Genomic DNA, 19,968 nt, shown 5'->3' on the forward strand with positions numbered 1-19,968 from the left:
GAATCTTGGGGCACATTGAAGACTAACACATTTATTATTTAAGGGGCCATCGTACTCATTTTTGAAGATAGATTAACATGGATGGCTACCCCTCCTACACTAATGTAGCTCATGCATAATTCAGATTTCTCTCTACATCCAGAGCCAAAATCATGCATTTATCTAGAGTTTTACAATGAAAGTCTCACCTTCATGCACAGGGAAAATACAGCCTGCCAGAACTGCTCTAGTCAAAGAGCTGTACCCTTGGAACTTTGTAAATGTACCTTGGAAGAATTTATTACAATCATAAAACTAATATACAACCTTTTGCAGGGAGATAAGCCAATGCAGCCTTGAGCTCCTCACAAAGCTAACTTGATCAGTCTTGAGCATCAGTCCCAGGCTCAGACTTCAGCTTTTTGCCCTGGGGCCCCAATGAGTCTAATGTTGTTACTGCTCTCTGGTTTATTCTGAGGGCCCCCCAAAACCTGCTAATAGACCCATACAAGCCCCAGACCCCTGCCAGGACAGCCTCTCTCAAACCCAACTCATGAAAAGGTAGCGGTTAGATGGTTCCTACACCATAACGGAAGTCCCCATTTGTTTTGTAGGTTGTCTGCTAATGACATCATTTAATTTGAAACGATAATCCTTCAACACCATGACGACAGAAAATTCTAAATCAAGGTTTTTAATGTAAGTGGCTGGAATAGGTCAGAGATACAAACAAGAAAGAAATGCAAGACTTTTAATTCAAGAAAAAAAAAACATGGAGCTCCCCCCCCAGCGCAAGTTTTGGAAAACAGGTTGCAGACAATTTAAAATCAAGTAGCTACAGATAAAAACAAAATAAACATGGCTGTTACACATCAGGGTTATTGCCAACTCCACTTCCCCCTTTCAAGTAACCTTTCAAAGGAGATATGGTACAATGGGTACTGATAAATAACTTTATCTCTCTTAATGTTCAGTAGTTCATAGTTTCAAGATCTTTTCATTGTGTTGGAGTTCTACAAAGTGATGAATTTAATCTTTCCAGTGAAAGAGAAGCAGATAAACATCAGGATTACTCTCCAGTTGTAATGTATTGAATGACTTACAAATGCCACACACCCCTTCCATCTCTCTGTCCTCTGATTTTAGTGTGCAATTGGATAACTATTGCTGCCACATGTCTCTGCCAATAGCATGACATCTGAAATGTGCATAAAGAAATAAAGTGATTGACTCCTGGGAAAAGCTTGCCCTTGCTTCCCCCTAAAGCCAATAAAGTGGCTTAGAGAACTACATTATTGTCACTGTGCTAGAAAACCACCCCCAGTTCTCAGCAGGGATGCATTATGTACTTCTCTGCAGTGATACCGAAGACAAACTTATCATGACTAGAACATGTTTCCATAAAGTACCCCATTTCCAATTAAAAGCCTGTGGTACTGGGAACCTACCTTCTCTGGAACAATCTGGGTTTTTTTTTGTTTTTGGCTGCAAATTAATTGCAGTAAAAAGGTTAAATTGCTTAACATCAGTACCTAGTTTGATGCATTAAGATGCTGATCTGTTTTTGCCAACCAGCATTAGTGATACCAGATGAGGTCTCTAATTTCAAACTAACAAACGTGTAGACCATGAGAAAAGGATATTGCAGAGACCTACCAGAACCCCAAGGATATTGCAATCACCAAGGAAGGAAGTTCCTTCCTGGCAGAGGCCTAACAATAACTGGATATGCTGAACACCATTTAAGAGATAAAAGAGAGGCAAGCGATCACTCTTTCTTTAGTGGTTTCCTCTCACAGTTTCTCCTACTTTGCACTTCTGAAGCAAACATTCACAATGCCCAAATCATACAGTGTGCGACACTCCGTTGGTATGGGCACAAATGTTTACAAAGAGAAAGGACAGGGGCATGGGACGAACTTACAAGTCTTGGTATGGTTTTCCTACTGTCCCTCATAAATAAGGAGCAAGAGAATAGCTGGTCTCACTACCAGGTCAGACAAATGTGTACCTGTGAGAAACACCAGACTAAGAAATACAATGGTACTGCTCATTAGATGAGTCAGAGTTGACATTAAAAAAAACCCCATACATTCCAGAAGGCTTTTTTTTCCTTTCATCCATGCAATTTGGATGAGTAAGAAATTGTCCATGTTTAGGGCTAGTGCAGCCTAGCATTTGCCCCTTCTCCTGAAGAAACTCCTCCTTGTAGACATCACATAGCACAAGATTAAAGAGGAAAAGTGTGGTTCCATAAATGTCTGCTTTCCTCTGCAATGCTTCCCCAGGTGGGGAAAACAGGGGCACATTGTGCAGTGTAAGCTAGGTTTCTTAGCGAATAGGCCTGTATGGGAAAGTCATGCCTGGTATGAATGTCTGCACTGGATGGGCTGGGAGTGCTGGATGAGCCGGATGTGCAGGCAACGCAGGGTGTGCTGCATGGGCAGGATAGCCCAGCGGAGGGGTGTGGATATGAGGATAAAATCCTGGTGGCAAAGCAGCATGGGTTGGTTGTTGCACTGGACCTGAAATCACCAGTTGAAGTAGGCTGTGAAAAGAAGCGCCAGACAGATGTAAGTATTATTCAACTAATAAACTGTCCAAATAAGGAGCAGTTTGACAGAAGGCCTGTTCCATGACAAGAAGGACTTAAAAGCCTTACCAATGCTTAGCATCATTCATAGGCTCAAATATCAGAAAGCATGGTAGGGAGAAAATGTGGCAATTATGCTTATGACATCCCGCAGACTGATGTGTATGGTGCATGGTATGCGCACAGTGCTATTTTTCAAAGGAGGACTGTCCATGACAAATAACAGAGTTAAGTATTTTTAGCAAGCCTACTGAACAACTAGCTTGCCAAGAAAGAGGAGGTTGTGGTTAACTCTCCCAGAAGGGCAATGCTCGGTGAAGCTCTACAGCCAGGATGCAGGACAGTTTCAGAGGGAGGATAAAAAGAGGCAAGACCATCCAAGCTTTATATAAGCTAGGGTTAAATACCCAAAATTGGCAATGGTTCATATTTTAAAGAACAAGGAAAATGGTAAGGCCAACATTTTCTACCCCATGCGCCGAAAGTTAGACTTAACCCACATTTAGAAACCTAAATAGAAATGGCCTGATTTTCAGATACAGAAGCTTACTTTTAGACTCCTGGATTTAAATATTCTGACTAATATTAAAAAGATACACAGTTAAGCATGGATTAAGTAAAATGGGGGGAGGGGATCAGCAATGGGGCAGAGGTAATTTTTAAAAATTCCATTTCACTTTCCCCTTGTTGTTTGCCTAATTGCCTTAATCCACGCCCTTATCCTGCAAGCTGATCTATGTGGATCCAGCAAGGAGGAGCCTCACTGACTTTAATGTCGGGATGTAAAATCCCATTTAATTGGTTAACCAGTTAAATGTGAAGTTTAACCAGTTAACCAATGGAGAGGGGGCCCGCTCCAACCTAGCTAGGATGAAGTGGCCCCCAATTGCAGACAGGAGCTGCTCCAGTCCATTCGGAACAGTCCCTACCCGTGGCTCCCAGGGGTGTGCTGCGGAGAGGGGCTGCTCTACACATCCAGTGTCCACAGCAGCCCCGTTGGAGGTGGGACCCCCACAAGCCTGGATAAGCCCTCTGCCCATGGCAGGAAGGGAGCTACTCCAGTCCCCACCAGTTAACCGGAACCAGTAAGTATCCATTAAGGCTGATGCTTATCAAGTAACCAGTTAATCTTTCACATTCCTACTTTAACGGGGTCCCCCTGGCTTAGGGATTTATACAGATTTTAAGGCCAGAAAGAACAATTAAATCATTTTGCATGACCACTTATATATCTGAAATCATAAAGTATCTTTAATGATAGTTGAGAATGATTAAGAACACCACCCCAAAAGCCAATTGAGGAAGACGACCTTCCTGATTTAGAGCAGACGTGAAGGCAGCTATATTAATTACTACATAAAAATAAAGGGGAGCTTGATAGTAATGAATACAAATGAGAAATTAGGAATTGTAGAAAAAATTTAAGGGAAACAAAGGAACATAGGGAAATCTGTGGCCTGCAAAGTTACCAGTTAACCTTTTAAAGAAAAAAGTTAAGAACAAAATGGTATTGGTCCATTACTAGATAGAAGTGGTGGAATTATCAATAATAAGGTAGAAAAGACAGACATCTTCAATAAATATTTCTGCTCTGTATTTGGGGAAACATAGATGATACAATACATATGGTGATAACACTCCATTCCACTATCTCTGAAGGAACTTCACAGAAACTTGTCAAGTCAGACATTTTTAAATTAACAGATCCACTTAATTTGCATCCAAGAGTTTTAAAAGAGCACCCTGATGAGCTCACTGAAATACTACTGTTGATTTTCAATAACTCTTGATTCACTGAGTAAGTTCCAGAGGACTGGAAGAAAGTCAATGCTTGCCAATTTTTTAAAAGTGCTCGCAAATGCAAGAAGGTTGTTCATAAATTGGAGAGGGTTCACAGGAGAGCCATGAGCATGATTAACAGATTAGAAAAAACACGGCTTATAGTGACTGAGCTCCTGGAGTCTATTTAGTTTAACAAAGAAAAGGTTAAGGGATAACAGTCTAGAAGTACCTACATGGGAAGTATATTTAATAAAGGGCTCATTTTTGTAGCAGAGAAAGGGGTAACAAAGCTAAACAAATTTAGTCTAGAAACAAGTAACCTTTTTCACAGTGAAGGTAATTCAACATTGGAACAATTTACCAATGTCATGATGGACTTGCCATCCATGACAATTTTTAGACCAAGATTAGATATTTTTCTAAAATACATGCTCTAGAAATTATTTTGGGGTTAGCTCTCTGGCCTGTGTTATACATGATCACAAAGTTCCTTCTGGACCCGAATCTATGAAGGTATAAATCTTTGAAATTTCACCCAACTGCCTCTCTGCTGATCCCCAAAACTAGTGTTTAACTAAAGTACACCTTCCAAAACAAGCACTTACATTAAAAGTTCTTTGGGGGCAGAGGCTTGCCTCAACAAACATCTAGGAAATGCCTTGAAATATACATTAAAATAAACAGAATTTTAGAAAGGCCCCTTACTTGTTGTGTGGTAGCCGAGCACACACTGTCCTCAAGTCATCTGAAATTCAAGAGGATAGAAAACAGGATGGATAAAGTAAAACAGAATTTTCCCCTCTACTCTTCCCACTGGGAAGTTTTATTCAGATTTCATAAAATACTAGGAGAGACCCACAATTTCATCCTTTCATGCATAAAATATGTATAAAGAACATTTTCCTATAACGGTTACATCTCAAACTGTTTCACATGTCATCCATCTGCAATTGAACTCTAGCACAAAATTCTCAGCAGATTAAACAGAACTTTGCTCTCCTGGGCCAGTAGCCAGAGAAGCAGTACTTAGTTCCGATAAGAGAAGACTGCTACGGTCATCCTTAGACTTGAAGTCACCTTAAAAACAGGAAGCCTGGAGACTACATATCCCCGCATACAATACTCCATCTTGAGCAAGACAAGGAATTTTCAGATTTGTGTTAAGAGACTCTGATAAAGGCATTTGGGACACTCGCTTTAGTAGAGAAACATTTTCCAAATGATTTAACAAGAATCCTACTCTAAAGAACATACAGTCAGGAGGATCCTTTTAATACTGGTTTAAACAAATTCTTCCCAATTCCAAAACAACTGAATGCCCAAAAATGTGATTAGCAGGTATTTATACTGAATTCCCTTTCTCTTCTGCTATAGCAACCCCCCCCCCCCCCAAACCGGGCTGTATAAGCAGTTAGGAAATAAGGAAGTTTAAAGGGACAGCTTTTTAAAAAAACTCTCTTTTTGGCTTGCTACTGTTACAAAACAAACAAAAAATTAGAGAAAAACATGATTTTCAGTTAGCTCTTTGCACTTGATAATAGTATGTGCAGTCAACATAACAGGTGCTAAGAAGAGCAGATTCAGGCTCACTTCTGTGCCTCAGAGATCACCTGCCTAGGAATAAAGGCTTGTCTCTGAACTCTAGGCTCCGGGTCTGAATGAATAGCCCTGATCAGGGAGTAGTTGCTTAAATTTCTGGCGCTTTGTTAATAGATGTTCTGTTATTGAGTCACAAAGTTTGCTTTGAGAAAATGGTATAATTGTGTGTTTGGGTTGAGTTACCTCTGCTTTTTGTTTGTGTGGTCTTTCATGCAACATTTTTGGGCCATACAAATTGGTTGAGGGACTTTAATACAGCTTTTAGAAATTGTCTGGATTTTCAAACTGGTTTCTCTAATAAATCCACCAAGATTCATTAACACACCTTAGACTGATGATGATCCAATTAGCTAATGAAATAAGTGTTTGATCTTGTACATGGTACTTTAATTACTGGTCAGAAACAAAAACTCAAACAAATTTTGCTTCTTCGGTGATGAAAAAGACCCGAAACACAGGCTTTAGAAATGTTTAGGACAATAATCCAGGTAGTGGTTTTATCTATGTCATGTTTATACCCTATGCCAGCAATAAATAAGCTAGGCTAGCAAGCGGGCCCCACCAGTGGCCCTCCACCTCATTGGTTCATGAGACTGTTATAACCAAGATGGGCTCCCATGATAGGGTAATTTTGCTAACTGCGCTTGTGTGCCTAGAATTTGCGGGCTGTGCCAATTAAACGACAACAACAGTGCTTTGATTGGATGCAGAGGGAGTGCAGGGCTCTCATCATCAATGTTGGGTGCCCTGGCTTTATGTGCATGTCACTTTAGTGATACTGGTAGGAAAAAACCCTCCTGGATGGAAACTGGTGGAACCTGTCAATCCTGTGTGTGGGCAATGGTAAATAAAACAACTTGTGAGCCTCACACAGAACCACAATGGCCCCATGTTGCTCACCACTGCCCTATGCTGTAGTTCATGGGCTCTCAGCCAGTGCAGAGAAACTATCAAGTTGAACAAACAAGATGGTATTTCCTTGCAAAGAACTGAAAGTGCGTCCTTCCCTGTGCATCCTTTAGAGAACGGTGATCCTGCTGGGGATTATGCAGGGGGCAAACTCATATTTCTTCTCTGTCATAAGGGCCCCACTTCCACACACAGCCACAAACTAGGTTTTTTTCCTATTCTGAAATGTCATGAAAATGTGTCTCCCTGTACCCAGTAGGGATGTTAAGGACTAGTCGATCCCTCCCCGCTTTGCTGCCTCTGTGAGATAGAGGCAGCAAAGGGGACAGGGGGAGGGGTACTTCAAAGCAGCAGCACCACACAGCTGAGCCAGGGATCAGCTGTGTGACGCTGACGCTTTGAAACCCTAAAGCAGTGTTTCAAAGGGGCAGCCCCATTAAAACGCTGAAGCTCTGTGGAGCCTGGGGTTAGCTGGGGACTTCCTAGCTAACCCCAGGTTCCAAGCAGCATTTCCCCAGAATCCAGGTTTTGGGGAAATGCCATGTAGAACCGGGGTCAACTGGGGAGCCAACTAATCCCGGGCTCCGCACAGCATTTCCCAAGACTCCAGCTGGGGAGTCCTCAGCTGATCCCAGGTTCCGCTGAAATGCCACGCTGGGGTCTCTTGTACATTTCAAAGCAGGCACTCATGAATAGCCCAGAGTCAGCAGGCTCTTGTACAGGAAAACCCCGACCTCCGACCACCTGAGTTACAACCCCCCGCACTTACCACCATTTTTGTAAGTGTGGAAGGGGCTGAAAACTCCGGACTTACGTCCTCGGCCTGCATTTACGACGGGACCCATCACCTCTTGTAAATGAGGGTTCAAGTTACGACGCTCCCAACTTGCAACACTTCCCGGGAACCGATCGCGTCGCAAGTCGGGGGACGCCTGTATATTTCAAAGGAGGAATGCCGAAGTGCCTATTGACTAATCGAGCAGTCGATGGAATTTCCATCATTTTAACATCCCTAGTACCCAGAGTCAAATATGCTAAAGAAAGACTTGATTTCTTATTAAACTGCACAACCAAGAGACCTACAAAAAGCCAACCGAATTACTCTGGCTCATGAATCAGACTTGTTTACTAACTTCTGATTGTAACACAAAACTCTGCCAGTCAGTTATACCAGTACAGCCTCTTCGGAGGCATGGGCTAGACAATGCAACTGAGGACAACATTTTTGTTACATGTGATCCACATGCCCACAAGAACCTGGATCAGATTTCACATTCCACAGTATTGCAGGTCTGGCACAATATATGTAAAGGGTAAATTTGCTCTGGTGTAATTGGGGCAACATTTACACACACACAGCCACTCCTCCCCATAAAACGAGACACTGTTGTAATGAACTAGAAATTCAGTCTGTAACTCACTAATCCCCTCCCCTCCAATCTCTCCCCCACATGACTGGAGAGGGGGGCTCACTTCACCTTGAATGGTCCTTTGAAATGCATGAGACACAAGGTGAGAGAGATTATCTTTTACTGTACCATCTTCTGTTGATGAGAGGGACAACCCTTTGGGCTTACACAGAATTCATCTTCTGAACTGAAGAGCAGCTCTGTGTGAGTGGCTCCAATATCCTGAGACCAATGAAGCTAAAATAACACTACACACCATGAAATGTATTAACTACTTCTGCTAAACAATCTGTTCCACCTTGTATTTAGCTGTGACTTGGAGTCTCTTTCCCAGACCCAAAGAAGAGCTCTGCATAGCTTGAAAGCCTGTCTCCCTCGCCAGTAAGATATTACCCTCCCTCACCTTGTCTCTCTCATTTTACTGTATCATTTTTCAAAGTAGAATCATATTCTGAATCCTTCTCTAACCTATGCTGCGAGGATGCACAATGAATCTCTCTCTCTCTCTCTCTCTGCCCTTAGCTCGTATGGGAGCATAGGCCATCAACAATTTCTTTCCAAGCCTTTGTCTTGTGCCACCTTTTCTAATCCTCTCCAACTTTTGCCCATTTTCCTTACATTCACATTCAGGTCTCTTCTCCAACTATTGTTTTGCCTTCCTCTTCCCCCTTTTCCCCTGTGGGTTCCAGGATAGGGATTGTCTGGTAATGCTAGTTGGTGGTTTCCTCAGTGTATGGCCGATCCATCGCCATCACCTTCTCAAAATCTCTTGCTCTATTGGGCATTGCCCTGCTCTTTCCCATAAGCTAATGTTTGTAACCTTGTCAGACCACTTCAGGTCAATGATCTTATGCAAACATTTATTAATGCACAATGGATGGCTGCACTTAATTCTTTAATGCAACGGTTTTAAACCAGTTTAGGCAACAGGGTTTAAAGAAACGTAGCTGGAACCACAATTACCTGACTGCATCTGATCTAAAGCAGGCTACAGATCCATTCTTTTTGGAGCGTTTTGATGCCAACTGTATGGTGAAGACTCTGGTTACTGGCCCAAAAGAGAGCATACTTCCGTTTGAAAAAACAAACTACCAACCACCAAATACATCCTGGCAGCAGAAAGTCTGAACGGAAGGTTCCCTCCCAGATCTGCAAAGCAACAATCTTTCTTTATAATCCATAACACTTATTTATCATCAGTGGTCTTTCTTTTCCTACTTCATGAGCGGTTTGTTACATCTAGCGTGTAGCTCTAACAATCTTATTTCCTAAGACTTGTGGAATATTTATGCTATTAATGCATTTCCCCATGTATTACCCCCCTTCACCCAGGGACAGCCTGCCCACATACCAGAGAAAACTGATCCCACGCCAGGCACTTCACCAACATACCTCTAGTGCACAGAAATGCTCCTGATGCCATGGCCACCTGCAGAGCCTGAGCCAATCTGTCCAGAGCCAGTTCAATCTCTTTGGAAGCATTCAGTGGATTGAGTTCATCCGACAGTCTGTTAATTTCCTCGACAAGTGTAACCACATGGTCAAAGGGCACTAGCCCCAGCCGGCCATAGAGGTTCTTCTCTGTTAAGTGCCCCTGAAGCATCATGAGAACCTGTAGGACACTGAGATGCAGTTTGGAATATAGCAAGTGGCAGTCTTTGTCAGCGCCAGCAGCTGAGTCCTTGGCAATTTTATTGGCGAGGTGACCATTTGAGAGAGAGGCCTTCTTTTTCCTTTTGTAGGCCAGAGGGGCCTTCACACACCAGCGGATCAGTCCGGTGAGGGGGGTGAGCTCTAAAAATCCTATTGGCAGGTTGGCTGCAATAGGGGTGTTTAAAAAGGTGATGAGTATCAACCGGGGGTCCTCAAAGATCCAGGAGACAACCATCTCGAGCAAGTCCGAAGGGGGAATGAGATCATCTGGAAGAAGGATGAGACACTGCTCAGCAAGTCCCCTTTTTTGTCACAGGGACAGCAATTTCATTCTCCTCCCCCATCCTTCATCTATATACAAACGCAAGAAGTATGGGTAATAAGCAGGAAGAACTCGAGGTGCTAATAAATAAGTACAATTATGATATTGTTGGCATCACAGAAATGTGGTGGGATAATACACGATTGGAATGTTTGTATAGAAGGGTACAGCTTGCTCAGGAAGGATAGACAGGGAAAAAAGGGAAGAGGTGTTGCCTTATATATTAAAAATGAATACACTTGGGAGTGAGGTGGAGATGGACATAGGAGACGGAAGTGCTGAGAGTCTCTGGGTTAGGCTAAAAGGGGTTAAAAACAAGGGTGATGTCATGCGAGGAGTCTACTACAGGCCACTTACCCAGGTGGAAGAAGTGGATGAGGCTTTTTTTAAACAACTAACAATATCATCCAAAGCCCAAGATTTGGTGGTGATGGCGGACTTCAACTATCCAGATAAATGTTGGGAAAATAACACAGTGGGGGCACAGACTATCCAATAAGTACTTGGACTGCACTGGAGACAACTTTTTATTTCAGAAGGCTGAAAAAGCTATCGGGGGGAAGCTGTTCTAGATTTGATCCTAACAAATAGGGAGGAACTGGTTGAGAATTTGAAAGTGGAAGGCAGCTTGGGTGAAAGTGATCATGAAATCATAGAGTTCACAATCCTACGGAAGGGTAGAAGGGAGAACAGCAAAAGAGAGACAATGGATTTCAGGAAGGTGGATTTTGGTAAGCTCAGAGAGCGGATAGGTAAGGTCCCATGGGAATCAAGACTGAGGGGAGTTGGCAGTTTTTCAAAGGGACATTATTAAGGGCCCAAAAGCAAGTTATTCCGCTGTGTCGGAAAGATAGAAAATATGGCAAAAGACCACCTTGGCTTAACCACAAGATCTTGCATGATCTAAAAATAAAAAGGGAGTCATATAAAAAATGGAAAGTAAGACAAATTACAAAGGATGAATACAGGCAAACTACACAGGAATGCAGGGGCAAGATTAGAAAGGCAAAGGCACAACATGAGCTCAGACTAGCTACAGGAATAAAGGGAAACAAGAAGACTGTTTATAAATACATTAGAAGCAAGAGGAAGACCAAGGACAGGGTAGGCCCACTGGTCAGTGAGGAGGGAGAAACAGTAACAGGAAACTTGGAAATGGCAGAGATGCTTAATGACTTTTGTTTCGGTCTTCACCAAAAAGTCTGATGATGAAGGAATGCCTAACATAGTGAATGCTAGTGGGAAAGGGGTAGGTTTAGAAGATAAAATAAAAAAAAGAACAAGTTAAAAATCACCTAGAAATGCATCCTAGAATATTCAAGGAGCTGATAGAGGAGGTATCTGAGCCTCTAGCTAGCATCTTTGGAAAATCATGGGAGACAAGAGAGATTCCAGAAGACTGGAAAAGGGCAAATATAGTGCCCATTTATAAAAAGGGAAATAAGAAAAACCCAGGAAACTACAGACCGGTTAGTTTAACTTCTGTGCCAGGGAAGATAATGGAGCAAGTAATTAAGGAAATCACCTGTAAACACTTGGAAGGTGGCAAGGTGATAGGGAACAGCCAGAATGGATTTGTAAAGAACAAATCATGTCAACCAATCTGATAGCTTTCTTTGATAGGATAACGAGTCTTGTGGATAAGGAAGAAGAGGTGGATGTGGTTTAGAAAAGAGAAGATTGAGGGGGGACATGAGAGCTGTTTTCAGGTATCTAAAAGGGTATCATGAGGAGGGAGAAAACTTGTTCATCTTGGCCTCTAGGGATAGAAGAATGAAGCAATGGGCTTAAACTGCAGCAAGGGTGGTTTAGGTTGGACATTAGGTAAAAGTTCCTAACTGTCAGGGTGGTGAAACACTGGAATAAATTGCCCAGGGAGGTTGTGGAATTTCCATCTCTGGAGATATTTAAGAGTAGGTTAGATAAATGTCTATCAGGGATGGTCTAGACAGTATTTGGTCCTGCCATGAGGGCAGGGGACTGGACTCGATGACCTCTCGAGGTCCCTTCCAGTCCTAGTATTCTATTCTATCTGTAAGTCTGGGTCCAGTCTCCACTAAAATCCTCATTCATGCATCACTCTCTTCCTGTTACAACCATTGCAACTCTTCTTTTGTCTTCCTAAACCCCAGCTCTCTAAAATCCTCAGAATGCTACAGTCAGATCCTTCACTCCAGGAAATCTGGACCAAATTATCACAAGCTCCAGTCCTTTCGCTGGCTTTGTAACCACATCTGAACCCATTTTTAGAAGACTCCCTCAGTCCCTGCCCTTTGTCAAGAGGGTCAGCAATAGGACCAATCATCCGTTACAAACTGGACTGAGGTCACTCACCGCTATGTTGCGCTTCTCAGCTTTCCCCTCACTGCAAAGCAAGATGCTGCACCCAGCACTGTGTTTAGCAAAACTGTGATGCTGAGCGTCATTACAATGCCAATAGGGAGCTGAGAGCACAAACGTGCTGATAACAGTCAGTGGGCACAGCACTGTAGCATTCATTTTGAGGAGGCTGCTGCCTACTGACAGCTTACCTGAAGAAAGGTCGTAGAGCGTGGTAACTGACGTTATGAACTGGCAGCAGAAGCGAGGACTAGCGCTGAATATTTGTTTCAATATCTGAATGGAACCTGGCACCAGACAGCAGTAGTCGTCCACTAAGGTGCGGGCTAATGTCACTGAGTAGATTGCAGGTGTTCGCTGAAAGAGATTTGCAGTACCAAGTGGTGACAGGTACGTCAAACCAGTACATAAGAAATTCTCCATAGGGAGATGCACAGTATTTCACTAAGGCTCTGTTACATGCAACTACCAATTGGTTGTTACTACATCTTCTTGCGAACTTTAAAATTTTTGTTTGATGTAGGTAAAACACTAAGTGTCTGAGCTTTAGCTTCTGGTGGCTGTGGCTAGCCCTCATTATACTAGCTTCACTAAGCTTATCAGATCCCAAGTGAAAGTTATTCTGCAAAGAAGAAACTGTCTTTTAGTAATTAACATCATCTGGAGCAAGGGACACAAATCACCACTTTGGAACTAGATGATCACTTTTTACCATAACTGTCACATATTACAAACCCATCTATAAGCCGTTTTCTAGCGTTACTGCAGCAGGCCATAATAATAATTCTGTTTCAAAAAACAATAGTCAAGAGACAACCTCAACTTGAAATCTGCTATCTAGTCAAACATGATTTAAAAGGTGTTTCAGACACGACACTCACCCATACCCCTTGCCAGTTTTTGTGATTTCAATTATTATGTTTCTCTATTTTTTTAAATGTTTTCTCACTTATTACTATATGAAAGACCTACCTGTAAAGTGACCATTCCCTGACCAAAACTATTTAAGGTCTAGGGTGCAAGTCAGTTATTGAAGGGTAAAAGCTTTGCAAGAATTTCTACAGCTGGCCAAAGTGACATGTGTCTGACAGAGTGTGATCTTTCCTCTTCACGGGAAAGTGTTCCAATTTCATGAACTGAGCACAGCAGTATCCTCGGGCCACTGCTGTCCAAGTCCTCATAACCACAGTCCCCACTGTCCCAGAGGAAGAAAGCCACTCTACCTGGGATTTCGGGGAAGCATCAGGATTGGGGTCCCCTGACCGAGGTTCTCAGGGAAATGTGTGAGTGGGAGACGTGTGCGAAATATGAGTGTGGTTTACCAGGACAGTGCTGTCCCTGCAATTTCTTTTTAAGTACCAAGATTTTAACATGGAAACTTCTATGTACTTAAATGAGCTGAAGGTGACTGCACCACAATAAGCCATCCCCTCAGTGTCCTGCCACCTACGTTACACCCCTTTGGCTATGTCTAAACTACAAAGAATTCCTGCGGAATTTGCATATCTTCCTCTGATTGCATTTTTGAAAGAGGCTCTTTCGAAAATTAATGGAGTCTGGACGAGTTTTTTTTCAGGGACGGGGATGGACGGACTTTTTAGAAAAAAACACACGTAAACCTCCTTTTTTTTTTTTTTTTTTTTTAAAAGGAAGAGTGGATTCCCCCCCCCCCCCCGAAAAAACCTTGTCCTGACTACTTTAATTTTTGAAAGATTCTCTTTTGAAAACGTGATCAGAAAATACATAAATTCCCTCAGAATTTGCAGATCCTCTTTCGAAAAATCTTTGTAGTTTAGATGTACCCTTTCTGTGCCTGCAGCCTTCAAGAGGCCTATGTGAAGAAACACCTGTACTGCAGACCTTAGAGAAGTGTGTGTGTGGTGGGGGCGGGGCTCCCTCTGCTGCCCTTCTCTGTCCCTCCCATCCCTCCGGTCTGAAAACCTTCTTCTGCACATCTCCTGAAGGGTGCAGGAATGAAAGCTCAACTCTTACAGACCTTAGGTAGCACATCAGGGTGGAGGGTCCCATAAAGCAGAGACCCGCAGGGGCACGGGCGCTACAGGGGCTTGGAGAGCAGCAAAAGTTATTCCCTTCACAGACCTCAGTAGGAAGAACGACCCTGGCTGCACCGCCCTGTCAACTTGTGTAAGCTGCATGGGGGTCTGCAAGTGGAAGGTCCATGGCTGCAGGGAGCAGGTTCTGTGAACTGAATTCTAGAGCCCACCTCTCAGCCCTAACCCTGCATTGCCACTAGGCAGCCCTTTTCTTTAGCTCACCCACCTGCACCCCAAGTTCACCTGACCAGCTCTTAGGGACCATTCCATCCATGCACCAGTTTACCTGCAGCCATGATGCAGCACACTCCAGAACAGGAACTCTGCACACAGCTACCGCCATGGAAACCAGTTTTCCTAGCAAGGCCATCCTGCCATCATCTGCTTTGTTTCCTTGCGGGCTGAAAAGGGCTGAGAAAATGATCTGCCGGACTGAATCCTTGGTTTGCTCTTGAAAATAGCTGCACATGATCTCAAGAAGTTGAAGCTCCTGAAGTGAATTCAACCTCTAAAAAACACCACCAGAAAACAACAGAGTAAATCTCAAGGTAGCATGTCCAGAAACAGAAGGAAGCATTATGAGACCATGCCTCCTCCTCCTTTCCCCATTGCACTTCAATTTCCTGCTTCTGGGCAAACCTGGCCATACTTCTTCATGAGCTGCCTGTAGAACAGGGTACATACACTGACCAGCTATTTCAGGGACCACATACATTCCGTTGCTGAAAGATCAAACAGCAGTTGTAGAGTCTAAGGCAGAGCTACTCAACACTCAGCCTGCAGACCATTTGTTTGCAGCCTGCCGTGCGATTTGGGTTTACGCAGGGCTCAACATGCAGCCCTTGGGTGGGATCCTTTGAACATGGCCTCCATTAGGAACACGCTCCACCACGGCGAGGCGTCTCCCAGCCAGGGTGAGCACTGAAAGACGCAAGCTCCCCCAGGGAGGAGGTGCTGGGAGCTCCGGGGTATTGTGAGAAAGAAGCCATTTGCATATATATATTTGCATGTCTACGCAACTACACTTAAGTTGCAGCCCTCGGCATGTGATGCGAGTATCATTGTGGCCCCCGGGGCTTCCAAAGTTGAGTAGCTCTGGTCTAAGGGCTTCTGAGCAGTAACAGAACTTCTGGCTTTCCAGATCTCATAGCCTACTCTGTGTAGCCTGCCTTATCACCTTTCAGTTCTTGCTTCTTCTCTGATAGAGCATGCACATGCTTGGTTTCGAGACAAACATTACACGTACTTCCCAAGCTAAAAGGGTATTATTTGCAGGGTAACTGCATGGAGTTTCTTGTCAAGGCAAAATATTACAAAGTCTAGACAGGAACCCAAGAGCACTCTCAGGAGAAACTAATCTAAAAATACAAAAAAGGTCTAAAAGTGTCTCTTTTTTTCCTTGTTCTTCCAGTGCCTCTTAACTTTCTAAGCCCTGAACCTGCACCCAGATCTACATGGATGGACTCTTGCACCTACATGTAGTCCCAATTTAGCCAGGGAGGCTCAGTATGGATTTGATTGCAGGCACAGGTCCTAGATTGTAAGTGCAAGGCCACATCAAGACATTACTAGTCAGCTCAAACACAGCTGTATTTTTGCTCAGAGGATCTGTTACCTACTTTAGGCTGGGAGTTGCGCTCTTTGGGAACCTGAAATATGAACTCTTCCAGCAACTCAATTGGGCCTTTGTCCACAATGGGAAGAGGGGCATTTTGGAGCTGACTGCTGAAGTAGATGTCCAAGTGATACAGCACTTCTTTGGCAGCACTCAGGGCATCCCGGCGGAGCAGGGAATGGCGAATGTCACTCATTATGCTCCTGCCATAGAAGTCACAAAAAAAGTGATGAGTAAACCTCAATAACATCAACAACAGTAGCATCAGTCTCAGTTCTTCCACCTTGAGGAAAGGAGAGGATTCTGCTTTTTATGCAGCAGTTCTCTTGTATTTACATTTAAGGACTTGTGAGCAGGAACAGTGGGGACTTGGAATGCAGGGATCTGATGCCCTTTCCCAAAAAGCCCGAGATTTATATTTTCTGTGGCCCATACCTCACCCTACTTTTATTTAAGCAAACAAGCAAAGCCAGGGAGCACAAAAGTGTTTCTCATACTGAAAGCATTAATGGCACTGGCTCCTGAACGTGCTTAGACGCTAGAGAAAACAATGAGCAACCCTTGCAGGATGCGGAAGGAATCACTGTGTTGCTGTCACAAAGACAGGGCCACAGCACAGAGGCAGCGCACAGACACTGATGTCAATGTGCCTGGAATACAGCCAATGTGCGAGAGTGGGACGAGTGAAAACCCTTCATTGTGAGCACTAAAACCTCACCCTAGCTCTGCAGCCATGGAGCCACCCGAAGGGCTGATCGGCCTGAAGGCGGTTCCGCACGTGGGGGAGAAGAGACGAGCAGGGCCAGTGGCCCCGCAGCTCCGCATTCTCCCGAGCTGCCCTCGAGCTTCGGGCAGCCCCAGCGAAACGGACCAGTCAGGGTCGCTTCAGTGCGGGCAGCCCCCCCGGAGCCCCGCCCGATGACACCGGCGCGCCAGCTGCACCCGGGGGGGGGGGGGGGGGGGCGCTGGCAACCGACACGGCCGCTGCTGCTGCACGCGCCCGGGCGGCCCGCGAGCGGCGGAGGCAGCGCCAGGCTCAGGCCGAGTGATGCCCTCACGTGCCGGGAGAACGGGGCACCTGCCCGCCCCTCCCCCACAGCCCCTGCCCTCAAACCTCCCCCCGTCCCAGGTCCCCCGGGAAGCCACAGGGCCCCGGCCCGGCTCAGGCCCCTCCCCCCGCCGGGCTCGGGCCGGGCCTGGCTGGGCGCTCCCGGCCGCACCTGCTGCGGGGCCCGCTCAGGCGGGCATGTCCGGCGGCGGGGCCGGGCTGAGGCGAGGGGAAGCGGCGGGGCCTTCCGCGGCCCAGGGCAGCGCAGCGCGGGCGGGCGGCACGGTGGCCGCGACGGGCCAAAAAGCAGGACGGGGCGCAGCCATCCGCCCACAGCGCCACCTGCCGGCCGCGCCGCGCTACTCGCCGGGGGGGGGGGGCAGGGGAGGAGATGGGGGGAGGAGTGTGCGGATATGGGGGCCTGCTGACCGTAGGGAGAGGAGTGGGGGGGCTGGTGTCCATGGGGAGAGAGAGGTGGGGGGGGGGGCTGATGACCGTAGGGAGAGGAGTGTGGGGAGCTGGTGTCCATGGGGAGAGAGAGGTGGGGGGGGGGCTGATGACCGTAGGGAGAGGAGTGTGGGGGGCTGGTGTCCATGGGGAGAGAGAGGTGGGGGGGGCTGATGACCGTAGGGAGAGGAGTGGGGGGGCTGGTGTCCATGGGGAGAGAGAGGTGGGGGGGGGGCTGATGACCGTAGGGAGAGGAATGTGGGGGGCTGGTGTCCATGGGGAGAGAGAGGTGGGGGGGGGGGGCTGATGACCGTAGGGAGAGGAGTGTGGGGGGCTGGTGTCCATGGGGAGAGAGAGGTGGGGGGGGCTGATGACCGTAGGGAGAGGAGTGTGGGGGGCTGGTGTCCATGGGGAGAGAGAGGTGGGGGGGCTGATGACCGTAGGGAGAGGAGTGTGGGGGGCTGGTGTCCATGGGGAGAGAGAGGTGGGGGGGCTGATGACCGTAGGGAGAGGAGTGTGGGGGGCTGGTGTCCATGGGGAGAGAGAGGTGGGGGGCCAGTCCCCAGGGGAAGAGGGCCATGTTCCCTCTAACATGTTATGTGCACTGTAGAAGGTGCAGATGCACCACCGCTAGAAACACACGCTGCCGGCTGGGGGAGTTTCCATGACCCAGCCAGAATTCTACCTGTGGAACTAGAAAGGGCGCCCGGAGGCTGCAAAGGGCAGCTCTGCCACCTCTGGCCGCTGGCGTTGGCTCTACTCTGCTGCCAGTCCCCTCCCTGGGAGTAGCCAAGCCCTGTGAGAAACTCGCCAGCTGCATCTCAAGGATAAACGCTCTTGGCAGAGAAAGGGATGTAAATAAAAGCAGCTGCCCCTGCCCGAGCGGTGCTCACAACGGCCCAAGGAGAGGGAACACGGGGAGAGCTGCCCTGTGATGGGGCTGGGAGTGGTGCTGAGAAGCACCAAGCAGAGCCCAGGGCAGAGGAGCTCCCATTATGTTGCATAACTGACTCACCCACCCTAGAACAGCCTCCACAGTTTCTTACCTCAGAGATGCTCTGAATTGGGGGTGATCCAGCCATGGAGACATCTCCTGCTCCTGGGGTGGTGGGCCGTGAGGAACAGCACCATGCAGGAAGGTCTGGGCCTTGCATTCTCCCAGTCGCATTGGTGTGCATGAGAACAGGGAGAGAAAGGAAATTCAGGGATTGCCACTACCCAGCATTTAAATTGAGGCGGACATGTCCTCTGAGACGGGCTCTTTCCTGACCATCCTCTCAGGAGGAAGATTTAGAAATGGGCCATAGAGGCTGGGGTCTCCCAGCGTCATTTAAAGAGGCATTTGGGGCCAAGCCACCGACTGGGGAAGTAAGAGGGTCCTGGCCAGGAATGGGGTGTAACTAGTCTAGAGTTGCCAATTTGGGTTGGGTGTATTCCTGAAGATTTCATCACATATGATAGCCTTTAATTAGAGATTCATCGTTCATTCCTGGAGATTCCAGGACAATCCCAAAGGGGTGGCTGCACTCTAGTGCAGGCAGAGGTGTCACAGGTGTGGGGGCAGACTGGGGCGATCGGGCACCATGACAAGGGAGTGGTAGATCCAATGGGCGTTTGTCCCGTATTCTGTGCAGAAGACAAAGGCGATGAATAATCCCTCCCCAGCTGCCGCTTCCTGTCCCTTAAACAGGAGCACTGGCTGGCCAGCCAACCCCTCCCAACCATACTGTTTAACATACCACTTGCTTTGCATCTGGCTGAAGCCACTTTAGGAGGCCAGTAGCCCCTTCCTGGGGTGGTCTAGTTTTTTTGGGAGGAGAGGTTGCCACAAAACAAGACAAACCAGTTTGAAGACTCTCTGGGTTCTACTCCAAAAACACCTAGGCTGTGTCTAGACTGGCCACTTTTTCCGGAAAAGCCATTGCTTTTCCGGAAAAACTTGCCAGCTGTCTACACTGGCCACTTGAATTTCCGCAAAAGCACTGATGATCTCATGTAAGATTGTCAGTGCCTTCTGCGGAAATACTATGCTGCTCCTGTTCGGGCAAAAGTCTTTTTCCGAAAAACTTTTGCGCAAAAGGGCCTCACCCGTGTAGACAGAAAGGTGTGTTGGTCTGAGGAAAGAGCTCCCCAATTCACCCAGAGCAGAAAGCCGGAACAAGACCTAGGCCCCACTTACAGGTTCAAGCAGGACTAAAGTGCCACGTCCCTGCCTCAA

General features: G+C 46.3%; 1 protein-coding gene across 2 annotated transcripts; it reads right to left on the minus strand.

The window, feature by feature from the left end:
* Positions 1-657: 657 nt before the first annotated feature.
* INTS15 (integrator complex subunit 15) lies at positions 658-17,617 on the minus strand. Of its 2 annotated transcripts, XR_012896093.1 has the most exons (8): positions 17,476-17,617; positions 16,260-16,458; positions 14,927-15,148; positions 12,778-12,943; positions 9,664-10,191; positions 9,235-9,420; positions 5,060-5,099; positions 2,432-2,527 (listed from the first exon to the last, which is right to left on the minus strand). XR_012896093.1 is itself a non-coding variant. In XM_075899125.1 (7 exons), exons 2-7 carry the CDS (start codon positions 16,449-16,451, stop codon positions 2,311-2,313), a joined length of 1,365 nt encoding a protein of 454 aa, XP_075755240.1. In that variant the 5' UTR covers positions 16,452-16,458; positions 17,476-17,617; the 3' UTR covers positions 658-2,310. The 2 variants fall into 2 exon arrangements, 1 of the variants encoding a protein (XP_075755240.1); XM_075899125.1 differs by lacking the exon at positions 9,235-9,420 and having other exon boundaries at positions 658-2,527.
* Positions 17,618-19,968: the final 2,351 nt, after the last annotated feature.

Source organism: Pelodiscus sinensis, chromosome 16, assembly GCF_049634645.1.
Source record: "Pelodiscus sinensis isolate JC-2024 chromosome 16, ASM4963464v1, whole genome shotgun sequence".
Taxonomy (NCBI): Eukaryota; Metazoa; Chordata; order Testudines; family Trionychidae; genus Pelodiscus; species Pelodiscus sinensis.

Excerpts from the sequence above, each read along its gene's own strand:
- INTS15 (XM_075899125.1), bottom strand. The coding sequence starts at position 16,451 with ATGAGTGACATTCGCCATTCCCTGCTCCGCCGGGATGCCCTGAGTGCT. Across the intron at positions 15,149-16,259 it reads AGCGCAACTCCCAGCCTAAA|AGGTTGAATTCACTTCAGGA; the intron begins GTAGGTAACAGA and ends GGTGTTTTTTAG. Across the intron at positions 12,944-14,926 it reads GTGCTGCATCATGGCTGCAG|CGAACACCTGCAATCTACTC; the intron begins GTAAACTGGTGC and ends AATCTCTTTCAG.